This window comes from Carassius carassius, chromosome 40 (assembly GCF_963082965.1).
Source record: "Carassius carassius chromosome 40, fCarCar2.1, whole genome shotgun sequence".
In the NCBI taxonomy this organism is placed as follows: domain Eukaryota; kingdom Metazoa; phylum Chordata; class Actinopteri; order Cypriniformes; family Cyprinidae; genus Carassius; species Carassius carassius.
Genome location: NC_081794.1, coordinates 3,572,499 through 3,600,325, shown reverse-complemented (window position 1 = coordinate 3,600,325; position 27,827 = coordinate 3,572,499). Strand labels below are relative to the sequence as shown.

General features: G+C 38.0%; 1 protein-coding gene across 3 annotated transcripts in view; it reads left to right on the top strand.

Moving 5' to 3' along the window:
- The window catches only part of LOC132121974 (transient receptor potential cation channel subfamily M member 4-like), a 95,577-nt gene that overhangs the window by 13,702 nt on the left and 54,048 nt on the right, over positions 1-27,827 (top strand). For all 3 annotated transcript variants that reach the window (XM_059531749.1, XM_059531748.1, XM_059531750.1), the window contains exons 2-5: positions 3,119-3,180; positions 3,269-3,446; positions 19,434-19,614; positions 20,541-20,704. In XM_059531749.1, the coding sequence (XP_059387732.1) occupies positions 3,119-3,180; positions 3,269-3,446; positions 19,434-19,614; positions 20,541-20,704 (585 nt within the window). The remainder of the gene's footprint in view (positions 1-3,118; positions 3,181-3,268; positions 3,447-19,433; positions 19,615-20,540; positions 20,705-27,827) is intronic.

Below are 27,827 nucleotides of genomic sequence, written 5' to 3'. Positions count from 1 at the left end.
TTTAGGGGGAGCTAGTGGATACAAAAACAAAACCATTAGGAAAATTAATATAGCCTATGGTATGGCACTAACTGTGGTTTAATTATGGAATTTGTAGTAAAAATAAATACAAGTGGTAATTCATTTGCCAAAAAAACAAAATTGCACTTACAAAACATGGTAAAAGTCAAATACAAATCTAGGTGGGTGGATAATGGAAGTGAAGGTGCAGTTCAGGAGAAAACTCTTAATTACGTTGCAAGTCCCCAACCTAAGGATTCAAATCTTTTTCATATCAGGTCCATAAAAAAAATAGGGTTGTCCATGTTTCAGAATGTGTTGTGGGTGTATGAGTGTGAGATTTCCCAGCCTATTGTTTTCCCCAGTCCGCCCCTCATGGAAATTAATCTCTAGAACAGTCACTTCATGAGCATTTTTTACTTATTTTGAGAAACTATCATCATATCATATACAAAGAGACAGCAGTGTTTCAAAAAGACACCAATGTTTCAGGAGTTTAGTACACAAAATAGGACACATGCTTATTAGATAACCGTATTTGAGTTGATGTATATGCTTTTATTTTTTTATTAACTATTTTTCCCCAAACCATTGTTAGATGCAGTTAGATGCCTGTAGTTATGCAAAGATTTGGTTTCAAAAACAGTATCTATAAACTATTTCTTTTGATTTTAAATCTGCTTTGAACTTCAGATCAATCTCTAAGTAAAGTCTGATTGTGTGGTGGATGTGTTCAAATGTGATCATCTTAATTCAGGTGATGAAGGATGGTGAAAGTCTGACAGTATTGAGCACTACTGTAAGGTTAAACCTGCATGGTGTAAAATGGTTGAAGATGATTAACAGTTGCAAATTAACATTCATTAGAAATTTATAAAAGTAATCAAAATGTACTCAAAAGTAATTAGTTACATTACTTTATTAAAGTAATTAAAAAAGTTACACTACTATTACATTTTAAATAGGGTAACTTGTAATCTGTAACCTATTACATTTCCAAAGTAACCTTCCCAACACTGACTATTACTAATGTAACTTATACACATACTAAAGTGCGGACGACGCTCGCAGTGTTGATATGATGATATGAATACAAAATATCATCTCCAGCTGCTCTGAGAGTCACTTCATTTGAGAAAACTACCATCATATCACTTACACCGCAGCTGCAAGTTCCTCATGGCAACCCATCAAAATAAAGTAACGTTATAGTTTAACGTTAAGAAACGTCAGAATATATTCTTATTTAGCAGTTTTAAGACCTAATGCTACTACTGCTAATACATATTAATTGTAAATTAAGCTCAAAAGGGAAAGGTATATAAATAATTACAATTAATTGTGGTTAAATAATTGTGATTAGAGCCTGTAGTAAACCGTGTAATTAGTGCACAAGATTTTTATTAACTAAACACTAATGCAATCTAGTCTAATAAACAAACAAACAAACAAACAAACAAATGTACATACATACAATCACTCATACATGGAAAAGGGCAAATGAGATTTGATGATCAATTCAGTAAAACCATCAGCACCATTTAAAGCTTATAGCTTATAGAGTCTATAGCTTATACTAAACCGCTTTTTCGTTTAGTTAAATGTATGATACTGGCATTTCCTTGGCCTGGAATGAGTGTCTGGATGCAAAGTCTTGATGGTTTGGATGTTCGGTGGTGTAAGAGTCGCGATCACGTTCTTCCGGTTTTGAAGAGTGATGGATTCCAAAGTTGTCATGACTTGATGGTGATTGGGAGTTTCTTCCCAGTGGAAAGTGACAAGAGCTTAAATAGACATTAGCTGATATCTTTGGTGAATGGAAAGTCAAGGCACGAGGTCTGGCACAGACTTAGGGGTCCAAGAGAGTTCAAGCTCACTCTTAGCAGAAGAAAGGAAAAGAGATCGAAGAGAGGGCGGAACTGCTGTGAGGCTTTTAAAGTCTAAGACGGCTCACTCCTCTTAGGAAGGGCTTGTCGTAGAAGATGAATTCATAGATACTAAACATGGTAAGATTACATGAACGAGTGGTTCATATCATAAGCATGCATAAAACAGTATACAAGACAAAAAGACAATATAAAAGAACAGTAACAACATACACAATGACCTGAAGTATATGTGGGTTCATTCAAAGAAAGGTTTTTCTATGAATTAATTAGAGAAGAGTCCATTTTTATAGCAGTATGTTTCAGAGAGATTTTAGTAGGATGAAGATTCTCTTTACATACTCTTGGGTCGTAAAAGTTATCTTGTCTTGCTCAAATCGGGAATCAAATTGGGATCTGAATCGATACCCAGCCCTACCTGTAAGTACATTAACATATTTAAAGAATTTGCCACTGACAATTCAAATGTGAGTTTTAAGCAGTGTAGAGTAAATGTTAGAGCTTGTTATTTGTTGTTACTCCAATCATAAAATGCAGACATGGGTTTTATGTAAAAAGACAGTATAAGTCATTATAATCAGTATGTATGTACCCACTGAATGCAACAAATGCCTCGTTTGTAATGGGTTTTATTGGTTTTGTCTTGTCGCGTCGGGACACGGCATCATAGTATGGTAAGGGGCATAACATTTCCATCACACGCTTAAGGAATTTGGCCAATCACAATGCACTGGATAGCTGGCCATTCAGCATACACCTTGCTTTTTAGTACGATGAGCTTTGTAAAAATCGGGATGTTTCAGAAAGGCGGGGCATAGAAGAGCAACAATAATGTACTGTATGTGGAAAATAATGTTATTTTTTTTAACCTAAAACCACATAAACACATTGCATTACACCAAATACAATAAATAATGTTCTTTTTAGGAATGTCATATGACCCCTTTAAATGTAAGCAAATTTTTGGTGAAATATTTCTTGAATTATTCATTGTTAATTTTAACATTTATTCATACGTTTTAAAAATAAAAAAGCTGCAGTTCTTAATATTAATCGATACACTAACAATTAACTAACATGAATATGCATTGAACAACTTTGCTTTTACTAACATTAACAAAAATTTATGAAATACTTAAAAAATAGGCTATTTGCTAATTATTAGTTAATATTAGCAATTGCATTAACTAATGTTAATAAATGGGATACTTCTGTAAATTTATTGATTTTAGAGCTGGATTCCAAATTTATTGAAGAAGAGAGTGTGCACGACATTTGTGGAGGACTCTTTCAGGTAAGATCGTTGACTATTCAGTATTGAGTATCCAGTATCTCTTCTGTGGAACAGTCAGAGCACAAATCCTCCATCTGTTCTTTTGTAGCAATGGCGGTCGGTGTCAGTGTGGGGCCATGCGGGACTCTCATCCTTCAGTGGCCTTGGGCGATAACTTCAGCACGGCCATCGTCAGTCACTGGGACAGCATACAGCACTCCTCCGAGCAGCCCACAGATGCCTATGGAGAGCTGGAGTTTGCCGGGTCTGGCAAAAGACACAGCTATGTGAGTTCCTTGTGCATATGTTCAAATTAATGCCACTGTGGCAGTAGTGAGGCTGGATGAATCCTGGATGAGCTTTATATAAAGCAAAAAACTTTTTTTATGATATTAGTGATAAATATTTTATACATATACACAGTGCCAGCACTGTGTGTGTGTGTATATATATTCTCACACACACACACACACACACACACACACACACACACACACACACATAGTGTTGGCACTTGTGTAAAAGTACTGTAAAATGAGGATGCTGTCAAAAATAATGTCACAATATAGAATTTCTTTATCAGTTACCTTCTATTAACTAAATTAAATCAGCATTAGGTGTTACCAAACTTTGTGTTTAAAGCAGCTTAGTTCTGCCCTCGATGAACTTTTCACCTTCATAGTTTTTAATAGGGCTGGGCGGTATATCGAGTTTGTACGATATATCAATATTTTCTTTATAAAGAGCAACTGGGGGTTCAGTGCCTTGCTCAAGGGCACTTCTGCCATGGGTATTGAGGGTGGAAGAGAGCACTGTTCATTCACTCCCCTCCACCTACAACTCCTGTCAGCACAGAGACTCGAACCTATGACCTTCGGGTTACAAGTCCAACTCTCTCTCTCTCTCTCTCTCTCTATATATATATATATATATAAATATCACACTCGTAGATGTGAGATATGGCATTAGATACATCGGCACTGGATGTGATTCGGCAACAGGCCAAGTGCTGTAGGTAATCACAGCATGCCAATATACATCCATATCTCACGTCTACGAGTTTCCCTTCTTTCTCTTCCCTTCTCTTCACCTCACAATTTTCACACAAACCTGTTGGATGTTTGCATATTTTTAATAGTGTCTGATTCAGTCCAGTATGTCCTATTCTCAGCCAAGTGAACAAAACCTCTTCTTTTCGTTTTCTGCCCCTCAATTTGCCTATACTGACTTTTTCCTGAATATTATTAAGATGTCAACCCATATCCTTTATATCGCAGTATTGTTGCCATATATCCGTCATTTGAGATTTTATAAAACTCTTTCCTTCAGTTCTAGTTTATGGGACATTTAAAGGGTTAGTTCACCCAAAAGGAAAAATTAGGCCATAAATTACTCACCCTCAAGACATCCTAGATGAATACGACCTTCTTTCAAATGAATCCAGTTTGAGTTATATTAAAAATTTTGTTTGATTTTTCAAGCTGGTTAATTGCAGTCAGCAGGTTTTGCAGTGCGTTATTCCAAAAGTTTATCTATAGTCTATCTATAGTTTATCTATATGTTAAAATGAAAATAAAAAAGGCAAATTTATATAATATTTCGTTTCATTGTAATGGCTGTATATATACACATCACACTCCCGAGTCGAATGCGCAATGTCCGCACTACAGAGGAATCAGCGTACTACAGTATTGAGAAACGCGCGCAGATCTACGTCTTTACAACGTGGTGGAAACGCAGAAAGCAACAGGTCTGGGGGGAGAAAAGTTCCTGGGGAAAAAAAGTTCCTGGTACAAATGTTCCGGGTAATTTCGGTGGAAACCCAGCATTTGTTTGTACTGCTGTGTGTAGAACGCATTTTTAATATTTAACTTGAAATAAATGTATTTTCGTCCCCCACACTTTATTCAGGCAGGTGTCCACATAGAGGTTTCTAGATTTAAATTCTATGAAACAAGATCTATGCATGACCTGACATTTTATTAATATCCAAAATGAGGAGAAGTAAACTGGAGTGCTCAACACTCTCATGCAGTGTATGTTTAATTCATACTCAAAGCTTGAGGATGCTCTTGTGCAGAAAGTCTAAAACTCATAGTCTTAGTCTAAAACAGGTCATAAGCATGGCCGTAGCCAGCTATGAGGTCACCTAAATTTTTCATGTCGAAAATAAAATGTATACTCTGATTGACTAATTAGCGTCCGTGGTATAAAAATAATAGCTGCGAGACACTTCCGAAGTGAACGAGTCTTCAGAGAGTTGTTGGAGACGCAGCCTCCGTGTTGTCAGATCCAGCTATTATAAGCGTTTTTTGACTTGTTTTCCACTTAATTTAAGACTTTAGAAAGTTAATAAAGTAGGAAGTTGCGTTTTAGGGTCAGGGATAACTTTATCTCATATAATTTCCAAAATATTTGGAATAATTTCGGTTTATTTATTTATAGGTTTTTGTTTATTTTAATAGCAACATCTGACAACATTGCATCACCGGTATTAGTTTGGCAGTTATCCAAAAAGACACTAAGTGCAAATATCTATAGATTCTATTTATATTATGTTAAAATAGCAGGATTTTCTGCTATTTATACAACTTACTGCAAATAGTGGCAATTATCTGCACCTCAATATTGTAGTACATTATACAGTATGCAATAATAACTTATTGAGACTAATTTAATGGATGGCACCTTTTGGGGACAATAAAGCCCTCCCTACACTTACCCTTTACTTTTTGCTTATTTACTTAATTTTCATTGAAAATAAATGCTTTTCTGATCTGATGTGAAATTTGAAAATGGAGAATAAATTTCACCAAAAGGCGGATTTGAACCCATGTCGATCACGTCAAAAATATATATGACGCTTTACCATCTGTGCCACTGGAGCTGACAGTAATATAATGCCTCGTAATGCCATTTGCTAGGCAATATGTATGGTTGCATGAATAATAAAATTATCCGCCCCATAAATTTAGTATTAACAAACTATGATGAGCAAAATGAGCATCCCTACAAAAACATATACATTTCTGTCTCTTTTCAAGTGTATATAATTAGTTGTATTTATAGGGGTTATTATAGCACAATACTATAATAAGGGGGTTATTATAGAAACCCCATGGACCTCACTAGTTTTCAAAGCCTGGCTACGGCCATGGTCATAAGTCATTCCTTGACTTAGGATGTGCAGAAAAAAAAAAACTAATATGGACAAAAGCGTCTGCTATGGCTGTAGCTGAGCTGAATAAAAAGCTGAAAAAAAATGTGAAGACATCACACGAGTGCGAAAACATATGGTTTATGTGAGTTTTTCAAGTTATCTCCAGGTAATGAATAAAATATATGAATAATGTAGTACTGATTGACTTATGGTACTATCCCTTTAACTTCAAATATCATTGATGTTAAAGGGAAAGATGCCACCAGTGCCAATGGCTTCCCATCTGTCTCTTTGTTTGTCCGTAGCCGTATTTGTCTTTTTATTAATAAATCAGAATGTTGTTCAACACGTCTTCGCACCATTTGTATATGACCGCCAGATGCTCCTTAACATTTGAAAAACAGTAGGTGTATGCAGCATCAAAGATGTGATGGCTGTGTGCCCCAACAATCCACTTCCTCCCTTCCTAACAACTCTACCTGTGTGGTTGTGCCATATGGAAATGGCATAGGAGGAGAGGAAAAAGTGGCGGTAGAGTCGCCAGGCTAAAATTGAGCCTGGCATCTGGTCTAACTAGCCTGTCTCGTCAAGTCAAGTCACCTTTATTTATATGGCGCTTTAAACAAAATACATTGCGTCAAAGCAACTGAACAACATTCATTAAGAGAACAGTGTGTCAATAATGCAAAATGATAGTTAAAGGCAGTTCATCATTGAATTCAGTGATGTCATCTCTGTTCAGTTAAATAGTGTCTGTGCATTTATTTGCAATCAAGTCAACGATATCGCTGTAGATGAAGTGACCCCAACTAAGCAAGCCAGAGGCGACAGCGGCAAGGAACCGAAACTCCATCGGTGACAGAATGGAGAAAAAAACCTTGGGAGAAACCAGGCTCAGTTGGGGGGCCAGTTTTCCTCTGACCAGACGAAACCAGTAGTTCAATTCAGATTCAAAGTCAGATTGTGCAGAAGAATCATCTGTTTCCTGTGGTCTTGTCCTGGTGGTGCTCTGAGACAAGGTCTTTACAGGGGATCTGTATCTGGGGCTCTAGTTGTCCTGGTCTCCGCTGTCTTTCAGGACTGTAAAGGTCCTTTCTAGGTGCTGATCCACCATCTGGTCTGGATACTTACTAAATCCGGGTGACTGCAGTGACCCTCTGATCTGGATACAGACTGGATCTGGTGGCTACGGTGACCTCGGAATAAGAGAGAAACAGACAAATATTAGAGTAGATGCCATTCTTCTAATGATGTAGCAAGTACATAGGGTGTTATGGGAAGTGTTCCCGGTTCCGGTTTTCCCTTATTAATGCAGCCTAAAAATCCTTTAACGGATTTGGATATTAAAAGCATATTAGTATGTTATGTGTAAGCCAGGTTAAAGAGATGGGTCTTTAATCTAGATTTAAACTGCAAGAATGTGTCTGCCTCCCGAACAATGTTAGGTAGGTTATTCCAGAGTTTAGGCGCCAAATAGGAAAAGGATCTGCCACCCGCAGTTGATTTTGATATTCTAGGTATTATCAAATTGCCTGAGTTTTGAGAACGTAGCGGACGTAGAGGATTATAATGTAAAAGGAACTCATTCAAATACTGAGGTGCTAAACCATTCAGGGCTTTATAAGTAATAAGCAATATTTTAAAATCTATACGATGTTTGATAGGGAGCCAGTTTAGGGTTGACAGGACCGGCCTAATATGGTCATACTTCCTGGTTCTAGTAAGAACTCTTGCTGCTGCATTTTGGACTAGCTGTAGTTTGTTTACTAAGCGTGCAGAACAACCACCCAATAAAGCATTACAATAACCTAACCTTGAGGTCAAAATTTTCTAAGGAAAGATTGCGATCAAATAGCACCCCTAGGTTCCTATCTGATGACGAAGAATTGACAGAGCAACCATCAAGTCTTAGACAGTGTTCTAGGTTATTACAAGCAGAGTTTTTAGGTCCTATAATTAACACCTCTGTTTTTTTAGAATTTAGCAGTAAGAAATTACTCGTCATCCAGTTTTTTATATCGACTATGCATTTCATTAGTTTTTCAAATTGGTGCGTTTCATCGGGCCGCGAAGAAATATAGAGCTGAGTTTCATCAGCATAACAGTGAATAGTGTTGTCACAGTACAAAAATTTCAGTATTCGTTACCGATACCAGTGAAAATCCACAGTTCTCGGTACCAATTTCGGTACCAAAGCAAAATACACACACACAAAAAAAAAAACTTTTTATCACAAAAAATAAAACCAATGCCATTCTTTATACTTATTTACAATTGTGTTTAAAGTTCTTCTACAAGTAATATAATTATGAAAAACAGTAAACAAGTTTCACCCAAATTTAATTTGTCTTTTAATTTATGAAATTTAAACACATTTTATTTTTTGGTAAATAAAGGGGATTTGCTATTAAAATTAAAACATGGAAGAAATATTGTGTGATTAATTTTTAATTAACCGTAGTAGCAGTATCACATACATTTTACAAAATAATAGTAATATTTTTAGCACAATGCCTTTATGTAAAAATGAATAGATCATAGTAATAGTAATAGATCATAATAATTATTATTAGAAGATAATAATACTACTAATTCTACTACCATACTAACAATATACAATGCACCATGGATTGATGAGCTGCTGGTTCATGAATATTAATCACGTTGTCTGCGTTCGGTCGAACTGATTTGCTGAAATCAAAACAGGGACGTTAATAGATGAGCGCCAACCAATGAAATTGCCATTTGCGCATTAGCTCCGCCCACTACCGGAGAAACAGGCATATCTTCTGCTTGTTCGAAAATATGAATAATTCTAAATGAACTCCATTAGTTTGACAGAAGAAAACAAATATAGTTTACATGTAGCATGTCGATTCAGCGTGGTAAGGCTCTCGCTCTCTCTCTTTGAATGTGTGAGAAACAGAGCTATCAGCAAAGCGACGGCGAGTCGAGCTCCTTCACACAGAGCTTACAGTTCGGCAAATACCATAGACAGTAAAAGAGGCAAATACAGATGTACTGTGCGTCTATTGAGATGAATTGAAAAGTACAGATCGCTTGATGGAGAGAGAACTCTGAAGCGCTCAGTGTTCAGCGAGTGAAAATATATCTGCGCCAATCTTATAATAGCCTCGAACACACACACACTGGCGAGTAAAATCTAAGAATTTATTAGCCAATGGCTAACAATAGACAATTTAGTCGCCCTGAGTAAAATTTATTCACATATGATAGTGATTTACTCGCAATGTAGAGGCTGTTTTGACGGTTTTCCGTGAATACCTTTAAATTGACACTGGTTTTACTCAAATGAAACGGTAAAATGCTTGTGAAGTGACTCAGAACAGTTCTGGTGATGTTGTTTGTGTATTTGTGTCCTCATTATTGCAAGCGTCATGTGATTCAGTCTATGTCGTAAACAAACCATTCATTCATTCACACAGAGACATGCACGCAGAACATCAACCAACTTTTACAGCTTAAAATTTACAGATACTGGTCCATATGGAGTTTTGATTTGATTAATTTATGCTAACTTTGACAAATTCCGTGACTGTCCACATTAAAATGTAAGTTTCATTTTCATGACTGGATTTTGAGATTCCGTCCGCGTTTTCTGCTTCGCAGAAATCATAGCGCTGTATGCATCCAGAACCGGGTTTGAACGGGTCCTCTGTACCACCGGTACTTACAGAAACCTGGTAACGTGACATTTTCATTGTTTTAGTACCGACTTGGTACCGAAGTACCGGGTCTTTTGACAACACTAACAGTGAAAGCTAACACCATGTTTCCTGATGATATCTCCCAAGGGTAACATATAAAGCGTGAAGAGTAGCGGCCCTAGTACTGAGCCTTGAGGTACTCCATACTGCACTTGTGATCAATATGATACATCTTCATTCACTGCTACGAACTGATGGCGGTCATATAAGTACGATTTAAACCATGCTAATGCACTTCCATTAATGCCAACAAATTGTTCAAGTCTATGCAAAAGAATGTTGTGGTCAATTGTGTCAAACGCAGCACTAAGATCTAATAAAACTAATAGAGAGATACCCCCACGATCAGATGATAAGAGCAGATCATTTGTAACTCTAAGGAGGGCAGTCTCAGTACTATGATACGGTCTAAATCCTGACTGGAAATCCTCACAGATACTATTTTCTCTAAGAAGGAATATAATTGTGAGGATACCACCTTTTCTAGTATCTTGGACAGAAAAGGGAGATTCGAGATTGGTCTATAATTAACTAGTTCTTTGGGGTCAAGTTGTGGTTTTTTGATGAGAGGCTTAATAACAGCCAGTGTGAAGGTTTTGGGGACTTAGATGGTATAGGGTCTAACATACATGTTGTTGGTTTAGATGATTTAACAAGTTTATACAATTCTTCCTCTCCTATAGTTGACATTGAGTGGAACTGTTCCTCAGGGGGTCTATAGTGCACTGTCTGATGCGATACTGTAGCTGACGGCTGAATGGTTGCAATTTTATCTCTAATAGTATCGATTTTAGAAGTAAAGTAGTTCATAAAGTCATTACTGCTGTGGTGTTGGGAAATGTCAACACTTGTTGAGGCTTTATTTTTCGTTAATTTAGCCACTGTATTGAATAAATACCTGGGGTTATGTTTGTTTTCTTCTAAAAGAGAAGAAAAGTAATCGGATCTAGCAGTTTTTAATGCTTTTCTGTAGGATAGTTTACTTTCCCGCCAAGCAAAACGAAATACCTCTAGTTTTGTTTTGCTCCAGCTGCGCTCCATTTTTCGGGCTGCTCTCTTTAGGGTGCGAGTATGCTCATTATACCATGGTGTCATACTGGTTTCCTTAACCTTCCTTAAGCGTAAAAGAGCAACTGTATTTAAAGTGCTAGAAAAGAGAGAGTCCATAGTTTCTGTTACATCATCAAGTTGTTCTGAGGTTTTGGATATGCTAAGGAATTTGGATACATCAGGAAGATAACTTAAAAAGCAGTCTTTTGTGGAAGAAGTGATGGTTCTTCCATACTTGTAACAAGAAGTAGAATTTACAATTTTGGCTATATGAAGTTTGCACAAAACTAAATAATGATCTGAGATATCATCACTTGGCTGCATAATTTCAACACTATCAACATCAATTCCATGTGACAGTATTAAATCTAGAGTATGATTTCGACAAGGAGTAGGTTCTGAAACGTGTTGTCTAACCCCAATAGAGTTCAGAATGTCTATAAATGCTGATCCCAATGCATCTTTTTCATTATCAACATGGATATTTAAATCACCAACTATTAAAACTTTATCTGCAGCCAGAACTAACTCGGATGTAAAATCACCAAACTCTTTAATAAAGTCTGAATGGTGGCCTGTTTACAGTAGCCAGTACAAACATAACAGGGGATTTATCATTAACATTTGTTTCTCTGGATAATGTTATATGAAGCACCATTACTTCAAACGAGTTATACTTGAAGCCTGCCCTCTGAGAAATCCTGAAAACGTTGTTATAAATTGAAGCAACACCTCCCCCTTTGCCTTTTAGACGTGGCTCATGTTTATAACAGTAATCTTGGGGGGTGGACTCATTTAAAATAATGTAATCATCAGGTTTTAGCCAGGTTTCTGTCAAACACAGCACATCTATATTATGATCAGTGATCATATTATTTACAAAAAGTGTTTTCGTAGAAAGGGATCTGATATTCAATAAAACAAGCTTTATCATTGTTTATCCATATTGCATCTGTTTTTTTATTTGTTGAACCTCAATTAAATTGTTAATCTTAACTTGGTTTGGACGTCTTTTGTATTTTCTAGTTCGGGGAACAGACACAGTCTCTATAGTGTGATATCTAGGTGAAAGAGTCTATGTGCTGAGAATTAACTGACCTCTTTGACGTGAGGCAGCTAGCAGACGGTCGGTTTTGCCAGTCTGCTTCCTGACCTGGGCCCCAGTTAGTCAAGTATAAACACTAAGACTATTTGCCATATTTCTAGAGAGAATAGCGGCGCCACCCCAGGAGGGATGAAGACCATCTCTTTTCAACAGATCAGGTCTGCCCCAAAAGCTCGTCCAATTGTCTATGTTATTCTGTGGGCACCAATTAGACATCCAGCCATTGAGTGATGACAATCTGCTATGCATCTCGTCACCACGGTAAGCAGGGAGGGGACCAGAGCATATTACAGTGTCTGACATCATGCTTGCAAGTTCACACACCTCTTTAATGTTATTTTTAGTAGGGATGCACCGAATATTCAGCCACCGAAAATTTTCCGCGGAAAATGGCCTAAAAATGCATTTTCGGTTTTCGGCCGAAAGACTTATCACCGAAACAACACGGCCGAAATGTTGTGATGACACAAACAGAAACCGCGACCTGCACATGCACCTGCATAGCTCTTAATAGATAATAAACATTCTCTCTATTCTTATTCCTTTATTCGCAGCACTAAAGCGTCTCCTAACAAAGAGATTGAGACGGACCACGAAGTGAAAACAAAGAAAAGTACAGTCTTATAGAGTCTGTTAGCACACGTCTCACTGAGATCTTTTCGGATCCTCTGCACTTCATCGCGAACATGCTTGATCCACGTTATAAAGACCATTACTTCGATGCAGAAGTAAGGCAGCGCGCACGAGAAATGATCCAGGCCGCGCTGGATGCGGAGAACCCGCGTGGAGACCGAGAAGCGCCAAGCGCAGGAGACAGATCAGAGCGCAGAAAAAAAGACTCGTCTCTGCACCAGATGAGGCGCATGCACCCTCGTTGTCTGATATGTTCAGTGAAATTCTGCAAGAAAGTGCCTCAAATAATAATAATAATACGTTGGCTATTTTGTTCTTAGGCTACACACACACATATATATATATATATACATATACATACATAATATCAGATTGTAGCCATATTTCTGCTAGATTTCTGCTTTAATTTGATAAAAATGTTTATTTATGCCCTGGCCCTATTTAAATACACTCTCTCAAATATTTCTCAAATGTCAGGTAGATGACAAGCTCAACTGCTCGATGGTTATCTGTCTGAAGTCCCCATCCCCATAAGTGATAACCCTCTTGCCTATACTGGAGAAGTAATGCACTTTCTAGTCCTACAGAGAACAATTTCAAATGCACTTCACCTAAATGCACTTTGTTTTTATGAGAGAACAGTTCATTTTAAAACCTTTCTGCAGGCCAGTAGGCCTGTACATTATGATTTAATATTCACATGAGTGGGATATATTTTTAGTTTGAATTTTATTTTAACCTGTGCATTGTTGCAATGTGCTTAATAAATATTAGCATAATTTGTAATTATGTATTTTTATGTTTTTTATAATTTATGTAATTGTAATTATCTTTGAAACTTTACTAAAATTAAGACATTGCAATTGCATAAATTAATATTAAAGTTAGTACACGGTCATAGCAATAAATGCAATGGTACTAATAATTGGCATAATTTCTTTCGGTGTTTCGGTTTCGGTTTTCGGACTTGGTTTTCTCTTTTTCGGTTTCGGCCAAGAATTTTCATTTCGGTGCATCCCTAATTTTTAGTGATCTCCGACTGGCGAAGTCGAACATCATTAGAGCCGGCATGAATAACAATCTTACTGTATTTACATTTAACATTAGCCAGCACTTTTCAATGCAGTCATTTTCATTCTGCATTGGAGGCTCTGTCTCATCCTTAGCTCCTCTTACCTGTGGTGTTCCACAAGGATCCATTTTGCTCCCAATTCTGTTTTCATTATATATGTTACCTCTGAATTTTATTCTTAGAAGTCATAGAGTATTTTTTTCACGTGTATGCAGATGACAGTCATATTTATCTGCCTTTTAAGCACACTGACAAGAAAGACTTAGAAACCTTGCTTGTATGTATAAATGATATAAGATCTTGGATGTCCTTACATTTTCTACACCTCAATGCGAGTAAAACTGAAGCAGTTGTGTTTTGGCCCTCTGTGGGGAAATAAATAAAACATTGTTGATGTTGGAAATCTGCACTCTTATATCAAACCAACTGTGAAAAGTCTGGACCCTGCCTTTAAGTTTGATCAACACATTAACACAGTAGTTAAGTCAGGCTTTTTTCCATCTGAAACTTCTGTCTAGAGTAAAGCCATTTCTGTCCCCCAAAGATCTTGAAAGAGTCACACAGGCTTTTGTTTTATCTCGATTAGACTATTGCAATTCTTTGTATGCTGGAATTTCCCACTCCTCTATTACAAGGCTTCAAATGGTGCACAATGCTGTAGCCAGGTTTCTAGTGAGAGTCCGCAAACGGCAACACATTTCTCCTATTTCAATGTCTCTAAATTGGCTGCTTGTTCATCATAGAGTTGATTTTAAAATATTGATGTTTTTTTTTAAATCTCTTCATGGTCTTGCACCCTTGTACCTGTCTGAACTTTTAAATCTGAATACATCAGTCAGGTGCCTGCAGTCTGCAAACAATTACTCTCTAGCTCAGCCTCGAACACGACTAAAGTCAAGAGGGGATTGTGCATTTGCCGTTGTTGAACTTAGGCTCTGGAACAGAGTTACTTTTTATCTGAGGTCCCTGTCCTCTGTCCATGAGTTTAAATCGAAGTTAAAGTCTTAACTTCTGGCCCGAGCTTTTAGCAATTCTTAATCATGTTTTTTTTGTTATTTTTATGTCTTATTGCTTTTTTTCTCTTATTTGTATCTTTAGTTTTATATTCTGTAAAGAACTGTGGTCAACTTCTGTTGTGTCTATTTGTGATAAATAAATAAATGTAATGAAATTAAATTAATTGTCATTAGGAAAATATTGAACAAAAATATTATAGACCCTTACTGCAGCCGTCCTTACTTCCACAGGCCACAGACAGCAATATAAACAACAGCTGTGCATTCCGCTGAGAACTACATTTACCGGCAGCTGTAGACGTTATGAAAGCATCCTGGTAGTGCGCTAAATTAGAGGTATTTGAATGTGAGGGATCGTCCAGGATGAGATCGTCAGGTGAAAGGTCATCATCATGTGGATAATTAAATTTATGACTAAATTATTATTCATTAATTTTACTAATAGTTAGATTGGACAGGCCTTCACCAAATGGTGTTTAATAAAAAAAATTGCCTTGACAAAAGGGCGCTTTGGGCATCAAGGGGAAATGGGTAGGTGCTCAAGCACCCACCGGACCCCCCTCTGCATGTGCCTGAGGGTTAGTTATATCAAATAAAAGTGTCACAGGACAAGAACTAACCAATGAGCTAACAGAACAGATAACAACATGGCAAGACATTAACCAATGACAGCATGACACACAAACTAAGAAAACAATCAAGACATGACACAAGAACAAAAATACCACATGCCAGAAATCATAAATACAAAACTACAAAATTAAAGACATGAAAGCCATGAATCACGAACAAAACTCAAAACCAGGGAAACAGGACCTGGATCATGACATGGATCAGTGGGCAAAACCATGGGTCATGGATCAGTGGTTGACCTGGAGCAAGGGCAGGTGTAAAATATGGAGCAGAGATGGGCCTAAATTGTGAAACACTGGAGGATCTGGGCTAGGCTTGGGCGGTATCCAAATTTTGATACCGTCAAACCTCCTCCCTATTTTACCTCGGTATACGGTATTACCGTGAATAATTAAAAAATGATGACGTAAGGCTGAGACAGCATCACCAAACTGTTGGCTTGTGCCTAAACCATTCAGAAACTGAATACCAAACACTAATACTGAAACAATAACAAAATTGCATGCACAACAATATTAACAACTTTTATTAGCAACAAATAGCAATAGTCAAACAGAATTAAATTAACATAAACATACCAACCCAGTCTCACAACAGTTTTTGCGCAGAGACGCGCAAACAAATCAATAAAATCACTGTGCACGGATAGTCGAACATTAGAATATCGTTCTGCTCTAATTATTCCATAAATAAAAATTATATTCAAATTGACATATTTTTGCTTACCATAAAAAAAGAAAAAAAGTCCACAATAAAACCTAATTCGGTCACTTTCTGTGATTCTCGACGGCATATTTGAATATGTATGCAAGCAAAAATAATTAACGAATGAATAAGAACTGCTATCTTCTACAGTACTTCAAATATGCCGTGGATAATCACAGAAAGTAACCGCATTCAAGAACATTGTTGTGGCATCTCTCAAGCAACGAATAAACACCCCCAACTTGGAGAATGCAGTGAAAACTCCTCTTCTTGCGTCTGCCCTAGACCTTCGGCACAAACATCTCAGGTTTCTCGATGAAAACATGAGAGAAGTAAGAAAAAAACCCTTTTTTGAACAATATCAGAACACTTTCCTTGATGCGAATTGCTGCAGGATGCTTTACGTTTTTTCTTTGTTCATTATTTTTTTTTTTTGCTTTTAATCTGTACTTTTGTTTGTTTGCATGCATTGTTAAAGGTTTTCAGCTACAAAACACGATGTGTAGCTAATGTTCAAGCTCATTGTGTGTAAGCTTGTTCAAAAATGACAGAAACAATAAATGGTGCTGAAAAATAACGTCTGTCTCATTAAACTTAATTTAAATAAACGAATATTCTAATATTCGTTTTTTTGTGAGCTCAAAATTATTTGAATGTGATATTTGCGGAAAACGCCCATCCTTAAAAATCACACTGCACGAACAACTTTTAATAACAAAGAGCAGCTTATAAAAAAAAAAAGAGCAAATAGACCAAATAAACATCCATATTATATATATATATATATATATATATATATATATATATATATATATAAAATAAAAATTATTGAAAAGCAATAGGTCTAAATAAAAACTTATTCTTTCCAGTCTTCTTTCCAAATTTTTTTTTTAATTAAATCCAAATAAAAATACCTGAATCCATTAAATAAATAAAAAATAAACACCGTGCCAATAGGAACGAATGGCAAGTGGCATACAATCTAGTCAAGATTTTTCGCTAGGGCACGTTGTGGACCGACAACTTTACCTGCGGTGCTGAAAACCTGCTCCGATGGTGTGCTTGTAGCACAGACGCATAGGTACTTTTGTGCCACTCGCGACATCTGGGGAAAACACCAGGCAGCATTTTTCCGTGAATGAAGTGGGTCCTCGTCTCCTTGGCTCCAAACAGTAGGCTGTTATATCAGCTCCGACTCGGTCCTTTACGTTGCCGATGCCGACAGGACCTGCCATTGCATCGGCTTTTTTTTTTTGCAGCATATTCCCAGTCATCTTTTTTCATGAGGACATAATTTGCAAATAGCCTCATCCGTATTTACCGCCTCTCCCTTCTCGTTCGGTCGAAACCCGAAATACTGGCAAACTGCAGAAGTTGTATTCTTTTTCACGACCAGGTCACTCGGTGTGCAACTCGCCATCTTTCCCCCTCTCTCTCTTTCTCCTCGTCTCGTTGTCACGCGATGACAACCACGCATATGCATTTTTAGGCATTAAATAAATTATATTTAATATTTAATCCGTGTCTCCTATATAAGTGCAGTGTTTTTTGTTTTTTTATTGACTGTATGACGGTATTGAAACTGATACCGTTGCTATTTTTAGATCCTGCGGTATACCATATTACCGTATTACCGCCCAAGCCTAATCTGGGCTGTAGAACAGTGGCAGACAGTGAAACAATGGCAGACCTGTGCCATAGATCTCTTTCTCTCTCTCTCACACACACACACACACACACACACACACACACACACACGTTTGTTTTTGTGAAAAGTGGGTTCATCCCATAGGCGTAATGGTTTTTATACTGTACAAACTGTATATTCTATCGCCCTTCACCAACCCTACACCTAAACCTAACCCTCACAGGAAACTGTGCATTTTCTTTTCTTTGTGCACTGTCTAAAAAAAAACTCATTCTGTTTGATTTATAAGCATTTTGAAAAATGGGGACAAGGGTTATGTCCTCATAAGTCACCCTCTCCTTGTATTACCTGTGTCGTACCCATGTCATTATACAGAGTCCTGATATGTGTTCCTGTAGCTCAATTGGTAGAGCATTACACTATCAAGCGCAAGGTTGGGGGTTTCTATTCCCCGGGAACACATGATAGGTAAAAATTGATAGCCTGAATGCACTGTAAGTCGCTTTGGATAAAAGTGTCTGCTAAATGCATAAATTTAATTTAATTTTAATTTAATTTGATATGTCACTAAAACAAGAGCACTCACACACACACACACACACATAATTGGTGCTGTGTTGCCCAAAAAAGTAAAACAATCATTTGTTTTAAAATTGGTTTATTAATATTGAATAAGTAAACATTAAATAATATTTTGGTCTGTGTTGAGTAAAATAATCAAATCTTTACATTAAAGCATTTTCTTTACATAGAAAGCTTTTTTTTTCTTTACTTAAACATATATATACATTCGTTACAGTAAACAGCATACAGTTTTAATTTAGACTTCACATTACAAAAAAAAAGAAGAAAAAATTCAAATAAAAATCAACCACAGGGACATAAAAATGGCCTGTAGTTGTGAAACAACCATATGTCACAAAATAGAATCAAATTATTATTATTTTTTTATTAATTTTAAAATAATATTTTTTTTTCTTCATAAATTTCATTGCTTTTTGGATTTGATTCTAGTTTTGTACTTAAACCTTTTTATAATTTTTAAAATAAGTGGATTATGTTTTTACTTGTTTACACTAGTTAATGTACAATAATCAAATACAAAATAATTATTATTTATAAAATAATATATTGGTCCATGATTAGGGCAAAACAATTTTTAATCTTCACATTAGAAGCACTTGATATGCAGCAAAAATAATTGTGATTGTAAACAGTGTTGTATGTTTGTAATTTACAGATGTTTTCACCTTCAATATCTTTATTTTTATTTTTTAATTTTTTAACTAATTAACTAAGTTCGAGTGCTTCTAAATATTGACATAAAAAGCAACAAAATATCTGTCATGGTAAAAAGTGTATAATTCTATTTTGACTTTTATACAAAATTTTTTTTTAAAAATAAAAATCAATCCCGTGAAATCAACATTTTCCATAGTTGAAGAAACTTTACAGTACAAAACATGTAGTTGTTTTTACAGATTGATTCCAGTTTAAATCTTAATCCTTCTTTTTGTATTCCAGTTCTTGCGTCTCTCCAGCACCACAGATCCTTCTGTGGTCTTTGATATCATGAGACAACACTGGAAACTGGGTCAGCCCAACCTGGTGGTGTCAGTGGTTGGCGGTGAAGGAAAGTCAAAGGTCAAGAGCTGGGTGCGAGAGGTCTTGAGGCAGGGGCTGGTTAAAGCAGCACAGAGTACAGGTGTCGTATTCTTCCCTCACATAAGATTATTAATTTATTCTTCATTCATTTTCACATTAATTTTTGCTACATTCAAATCGGTGTTACCAAGTGTTGATATCTGAGTACAAGGTTTAGATCTCCAGACATGCTTGTTTAAAGAACCTGTTAGTTGTTTTGTCCTCTTATTTGTGAAGATGTTTGTATGTAATGTGACTTTTTGTTTGTAGATGTCACCTGAAATGCATGAGAAAAAGAAACATGTGACCACAGTGAATTTACATAGTGACTGGCATTGCAAGCTATTATATGAATCATACATTCATCTTTATACTAACTGCAAGCCATCAAAGGCCCAGCTACCCTGACACAAATTCACTAATTATTTAATCAATCTCAGGGTTATGTCAGGAAAGTTGCTCAACAGGTTCTTCTCTGTGTGAATATAGTCCAAAAATAAAAAAAAATAATATAAATGTAAAAGTAATAATTATATTGATGATGAAATGTAGACAGTAAAATCTTATATTAAATTAATGATTAATTATGACCAGTAAATGTCCTTAATTTAATTATATTTACATTACAGTTTTTGCATGTAACAGACACTTTTATCAGTAGTCACAAGGAACAAATCAATTTGTGAAAGAACCAATAATATTTGTAAAATAGAATACCAGATTTATTGGACAGCTAGATTAAGAAGCAAGCCTGGTACACTGCCAGTGTACCAGCTGATGAATTTACATGTGGTTGGTCTACAATCATATTAGAAACACCAGATAGACATGTAAAGAACATTGATTTTCACTACAGGGTTCTTTAAATTAGATTCTGGCCTCAACTGGGAGCCAGGGGTAGTAGATCATTAGGGGTGTGATGTGCTTTTTCTTCGGCTGAACTTCTTTGGCAATTAAAAAAGTTAATTTTGGATTTTGGATGTATAGGAGCGTGGATCATAACCTCAGGGCTGAGGGAAGGCATCGGCAAGTGTGTAGGAGAGGCAGTGAGAGATCACGCAGTGTCTTCTCTCAATGTAAATAAAGTGGTTCCTATAGGCATTGCTCCTTGGGGAATGGTACATAATCGCCTGCAGCTCGTTGACCCTGAGGTAACTCTACTTATGGTGCAGTACTAGAATACTTAACATTAAATATTTTACTCTTGATACAAATAAACACATTGAAAATAAACATTCTACAAACCCGATTCCCAAAAAACACTGTACAAATTGTGAATAAAAACAGAATGCAATGTGGCAGTTTCAAATTTCATTATTTTATTCAGAATGCAACATAGATGATGTTTCAACTGAGAAATTATATAATTTTAGGGGGAAAATAAGTTGATTTTACATTTCATGGCATCAACACATCTCAAAAAAGTTGGGACAAGGCCATGTTTACCCCTGTGTGGCATCCCCTCTTCTTTTTATAACAGTCTGCAAACGTCTGGGGACTGAGGAGACAAGTTGCTCAAGTTTAGGAATAGGAATGTTGTCCCATTCTTGTCTAATACAGGCTTCTAGTTGCTCGACTGTCTTAGGTCTTTGTCACATCTTCCTCTTTATGATGCTCCAAATGTTTTCCATGGGTGAAAGATCTGGACTGCAGACTGGCCATTTCAGTAACCGGATCCTCCTTCTACGCAGCCATGATGTTGTAATTGATGCAGTATGTGGTCTGGCATTGTCATGTTGGAAAATGCAAGGTCTTCCCTGAAAGAGACGACATTTGGATGGGAGCATATGTTGTTCTAAAACTTGGATATACCTTTCATCATTGATGGTGCCTTTCCAGATGTGTAAGCTGCCCATGCCACACACACTCATGTAACCCCATACCATCAGAGATGCAGGATTCTGAACTGAGTGCTGATAACAACTTGGGTTGTCCTTGTCCTCCTTAGTCCGGATGACATGGCGTCCCACTTTTCCAAAAAGAACTTCAAATTTTGATTCGTCTGACCACAGAACAGTTTTCCTTTTTGCCACAGTCCATTTTAAATGAGCCTTGGCCCAGAGAAAACGCCTGCGCTTCTGGATCATATTTAGATATAGCTTCTTTTTTGACCTATAGAGTTTTAGCTGGCAACGGCAAATGGCAGGTGGATTGTGTTCATCGACAATGTTTTCTGGAAGTATTCCTGAGCCCATGTTGTGATTTCCATTACAGTAGCATTCCTGTATGTGATGCAGTGCTGTCTAAGGGCCCAAAGATCACCGACATCCAGTATGGTTTTCCAGCCTTGACCCTTACACACAGAGATCGTTCCAGATTCTCTTAATCTTTGGATGATATTATGCAATGTAGATGATGATAACTTCAAACTCTTTGCAATTTTTCTCTGAGAAACTCCTTTCAGATATTGCTCCAATATTTTTCGCCGCAGCATTGGGGAAATTGGTGATCCTCTGCCCATCTTGATTTCTGAGAGTCACTGCTACTCTGAGAGGCTCTTTTTATACCCAGTCATGTTGCAAATTGACCTAATAAGTTGCAAATTGGTCCTCCAGCTGTTGCTTATATGTACAATTAACTTTTCCGGCCTCTTATTGCTACCTGTCCCAACTTTTTTGGAATGTGTAGCTCTCATGATATCCAAAATGAGCCAATATTTGGCAAGGCATTTCAAAATGTCTCATATATATATATATTTGATATATAATCTATATTCTATTGTGAATAAAATATTAATTTATGAGATTTGTAAATTATTCCATTCATTTTTTACTCACAATTTGTACAGTGTCCCAACTTATTTGGAATCGGTTTGTATACCATCACTATTTGAACTTTGGTCAAAGTTGAGAACCAGAATTGTTGTATAAAGAATGTACAAGTACACATTAATTAATTATTTTTTTTAATTGGATAAATATATTGTGAATCACAAATATATTGTGATTGTGTTCTTTTTGAATAAACGAAGAGGTATATGATCATATATATATATATTTATATATATACAGTACAGACCAAAAGTTTGGAAACATTACTATTTTTAATGTTTTTGAAAGAAGTTTCTTCTGCTCATCAAGTCTGCATTTATTTGATCAAAAATACGGAAAGAAAATTTAATATTGTGATATATTATTACAATTTAAAATAATTGTTTTAAAATTCATTATACTTTAAATTATCATTTTTTTTTGTGATGCAAAGCTGAATTTTTAGGATCATTATCACATGATCCTTTAGAAATCATTCTAATATGATGATTCATTATCAAAGTTGGAAACAGTTCTGCTGCTTAATATTTTTTCAGAACATGTGATACTTTTTTAGGATACTTTGATGAAAAAAAAAATGAAAAAAAAAGAAGCTATGTTTTTAAAATATAAATATTTTGTAATAACAATATACACTAATGGTCAGTAATTTGGGGTCAGTAATTTTTTTTCTTTCTTTTTTTTTAAAATAAAATCAATACTTTTATTCAGCAAGGATGTGTTAAATTGATAAAAAGTGATTGTAAAGAAAATATATTATTAGAATATATATATTATTAGAATTTTTTTTATTTTTAATAAATGCAGTTCTTTTTAAACTTTTATTCATTAAATATATTAGACAGCAGAACTGTTTCCAACACTCATAATAAATCAGAATATTAAAATGATTTCTAAATGTTAGAACACGCTTTACCAAATAAAAAGGGCAGCTTTTTTAGAGTTCATCCCACTATCTGATGATGATTCCCAGCCTTTAATGCAGTCAATTCTAACTGTTGCTTGTTTTGGGGAGTTTCTGCCCAAATCCTCCTCTCCAGCTGGTAAAATGTATGTTCATTTGGATTTCAATCTGGAGATTGACTTGTGCAGTCTAAGACTTTCCATTTCTTTGCCCTGATAAAGTCCTTGACTGAACTGACAGGACCGCAAATTCTCTCAGAGAAAAGGAGAGACAAATCTACTTCAACATACTATATGCTGATAACAGTATATAGCTAACTGTTTTTTCATTTGTGGTCCGTGCATAATTAAAAAAAAGCTTTTTGTCTTAAGCTTTTTATTCCTTCTCTCTCTTTCTCTCTCTCTCTCTCTCTCTCCGTGCGCAGTGCTGTGTGGGTCCGTGTAGTCCATGTATAGTGAGGGCTGGTGGTCACACGCTGCTATCTGGAGGAAAACAACATAGATACGTTAGACGAGTCTTTGGAGACATCTCTCCCCTCTCTGTTCGTCAGTGTGGCTTATAAAGCCAGGTCTTGATGGGCCGCAGCTGTGACCGCTCAGCCCGTTATGAGCAGGTGGAGGTGTGCCTGCTCCGTTTCCAGGGCGACGCTGATGACAGCTCAGGACATGTCAATCCCCCCCCCCCAAGCATCGTCCTGTCCCTGTGGAGAAGTGGGGAGATTAGGGGAGGGCGGGGAGTGGAGCCTAACAGACCTGCGAAAGCTGATCATATCTTCGAGAGACCATCGGCGTTCGCTTTGGCCGTCCCCGCCCGGTGTGGTACGGTGAAGTGGAAGTCCTGGAGCGCGAGGAACCACCGAATCACCCTGGCATTGGTGTCCTTCGCCCATGCCATCCACTGTAGGGGTGCGTGGTCCATGATCAGGGTGAACTGGTGGCTGAGAAGGTAGTAGCGGAGCTCCAGGACTGCCCACTTGATGGCCAGTGCCTCCTTCTCGACGGTCGCGTACCGTCACTCCGCTGAGGTTAGCTTTCGGCTGAAATAGATTACCCGGTGTTCCTCGCCGTCGAGGAACTGGGAGAGGACGGCTCCCGACCCGGTATCAGATGCATCCCTTTGCAAAGGAAGGGGCGATTGAAGTCGGGGGCTCTGAGCAAGGGCTCTGACGTGAGGGCGGCCTTCACCCGCTGGAACGCGCTCTCCGTCTCCGAGTTGCACGGGACCTTCTCTGGTTGCCCCTTCCTGGTCAGGTCTGTGAGGGGAGAGGCTAAGGAGGAGAAGTTAGGGATAAAACAGCGGTAATATCCCGCCAACCCCAAAAAGGCCCGTACCTGTGTTTTGGTAGCCGAGGTACTTGGCTTCGGTGAGGGCCAGGTGACACATACGGGGGTTGGCGGTCAGCCCAACCTCAGCATTTCCTGTACCTCTTCCTCAATGGCGAGCCTCCGGAACACGATAGGGCCACTTCCGGACGATCACTCCGGGTGCTGTGCGGATATCGTGCTTGAGTACGTGGGTCCGCCCAGGCTGGGGAGAGAACACATCGGTGAACTGACTGACCAGGTGTTGCAGCTCCGACTTTTGGGCAGCCGAGAGGTGGGGGTCCATGTCAACAGCTACGGGAGGTAGATGAGCGAGGTCCCGCTCCAGCGCTTCAGGAGATTCACATGGTATATTTGATCTTCCCTCTGCCTTCCGGGCTGCCGGACTCGGTAGGTGACAGGGCCAATCCTTTCTGTGACGGTGTAGAAACCTTGCCAGCTGGCCCAGAGTTAGCAGGCGGCGGTGGGGACTAGGACCATGACGTGGTCTCCTGGCTGAAACTCCCGTGGCTGGGCCGCCCTGTTGTAGTGCTGTTGCTGGGCTTGTTGGGCCTTGGCAAGGTGTTCCCGGATGATGGACATGACCCTGTCGATCCTTTCCTGCATCTCCTGGAAATGTTCTATCGTAGAGCGGTAGACGGCTGGCTGTTGTTCCCAGCCTTTTCTGGCGATGTCAAGCAGGCCGCAGGGCTGTCGGCCGAAGAGGAGCCTCAAAGGGGGTAAAGTCGGTGGAAGCCTTGGGTACCTCCCGGATGCCGAACAGGACATAGGGCAGCATCTTATCCCAGTCGCGCTTGTCCTCAGCAGCCACTCAACACAGCATCCGGTTGAGCGTTTGGTTGAACTGCTCAACCAGGCCATCCGTTTGCGGGTGATACACGGTGGTGCAGAGCTGTTTAACCCTCTGGAGTCTAAGGGTATTTTTGGGGCCTGGAGAAGTTTTGTCATGCCCTGACATTTGTGCTTTTTTCAGTTTCTTATAAATATCTAAATGGTTAAAGTCTAATCTCACTGTAATCAGCACAAACTGGGCTATAATAATATGTGAGCAGCATGTATGTACATGATTGTGTTTTTGAGAAAAAAAAATGTATGCGTGGTTAGTGAAAAACAAAAAATGTTAAAACACTTGAATAAGACAAAAAAACACATAAAGAACAATGGTTCCCGGGATTTTTGAGAACTGGAGCTTGTAGCCTAGAATTTTTCTTTCTAAATTATGTGAAAATCATCTTGTTTACTCACCTATAGAAAACAATATATTGATTTACATTTTCTAAGACACTTTTTGTTGGTAAAAGTCATATGCGAGTCGGCGTCAACTATCTTGAATATCATTGTGATTTACACCTGAGAAGACAAAGGCCTGCATAATAAGCTGCATAATGAGCCTTTCAGTCATCTGTGCCACTGAGAGGGAAGAGTTACAAGAAAGAATGTGAGGACAAAATAAATCTATATAATTTTATGTTTGTAGTTTATTTAGAATATATTTAATTATCCCACAACATAATTTAATATCCACTTGGGGGAGCAGTTAAACAGTTTATTAGGAACAATCTTTACAGATTCGATTGATGTATTGCTCTTATCTGTACGATTAAAACTGAAAGTGTAATTTAAGTTCTTTTCGGGGTTATCAGGAGAAAATGACTCATATAGCGTATCCGCGTTAATCGACTCCAGAGGGTTAACTTGAATGCACTTGCAGAGGTCATCCATCACCCTGGACATGAAGGGGGTGCCTTGGTCAGTCAGTATCTGGGATGGTAGGCCGACCCGACTACTCAGCAGAAAGAGCTCCTGGGTGATGGCTTTCGCGGTGGCCTTACAGAGGGGAATGGCCTCAGGGTAGCGGGTGGCATAGTCCAGGATGACCAGGATGTGTTCGTGTCCCCGGGCCGACTTCGGCAACGGCCCCACTAGGTCCATTCCGATCCGCTCGAAGGGCACCTCAATGATGGGCAGCGGAATCAGCGGGCTGGGGGAAGGGGTGTGTAGAGTCGTCCATTGACAGGTGGGACAGGCCTGACAGAAGCGTTTGACTTCGGACTCCAGGCCCGGCCAGTGGAAGCGGTCGCGTATGCGCTGGACGGTGTTCTGGGCCCCCAGGTGGCCGGCCATGGGATGGGCATGTGCCAGCTCCATCACCGCTGTGACCAGTGGGGCGGGGCCGAGGGACATGGGAGCGAGGCCGGTGGAGTGATTGGAGATGAGCTACACCTGTTCGACCCACCGGTCTCGAGGCCCACGGAGGAGATGGAAGGATATAAAACTGGAGCGACGACAGTGAAGGACGAGAGAGGACCAGGCCTGGGCTTTTAGTTGTGTTTTGGTTTTATTTTGTGCGCACCAGTCGTCCGTGAGGGGCTGGTGCGCTGTTTTGTGTTTATTTTGAATAATTAAATGTTATTTTATTGTCCGCCGGTTCCCGCCTCCTTCTTCCGGATGAATATAAAAGGTTTTATCATTACAACCGCTTAATCATTTAAAGGTAACGTTTACTAGACTTAATTCAAGTTATCTAGACAATCTGTTCGTCCCGCGAACTGGAAGCTAGACTTCCTAATCAAAAATCAATAAAAATACCCTTCTTACAAACTCCAAGAAATATTAATCTTCTGATCAGGAAAAAACAATATTTTCTGTGTCTGTACTATTTAGATTACTGAAAATAATTCTTAGAAAACAAAGCTTGTAGCTTAGATCACACGATTCAGGGACTTCGATATCGATGATCAATAAAACCGTTCAATTCTAGCAAATTATGGTATTTAATAAAAACAGACTAAAGAGTACATAACTACAATTCACACGGAGTAAATATGAGTATATGGCAGAACAAACAGTACAATTTAAATGAGATAAATGAACGAGAATAGTAATGAGATAGAGTGGGAGAGAAACGAGAGAGAGAGAAAGAGTGAAGGCAGATTTCAATGACAATTTTCAAACAGTTAATTTGCAAGAGACCCCAAGTCATTGAATAATTTCACAAAAATGGAATAGCCTAGACAACCTTAAACAGCAATTGTAAGTTGCGATATAAGAAAGTACTTGCTTTGATCTGGCTCTTGTGTGTAGCTGAGTTCAAATTGTCCGTTGGTGCAGCTTCAGTGTTGTTCTTTCCAGAGCAGATGCGCGAGCTCGATGGTTAACGCGAATGTAAACTTTGCCAAAAGATGATTAGACTTAAGTTTGTTTGGCTCGTGAAGACAATTGAACGAAGTCAAATATCAGAAGACAATAAAGAAAAACTAAAATGAAACGAAAAGTA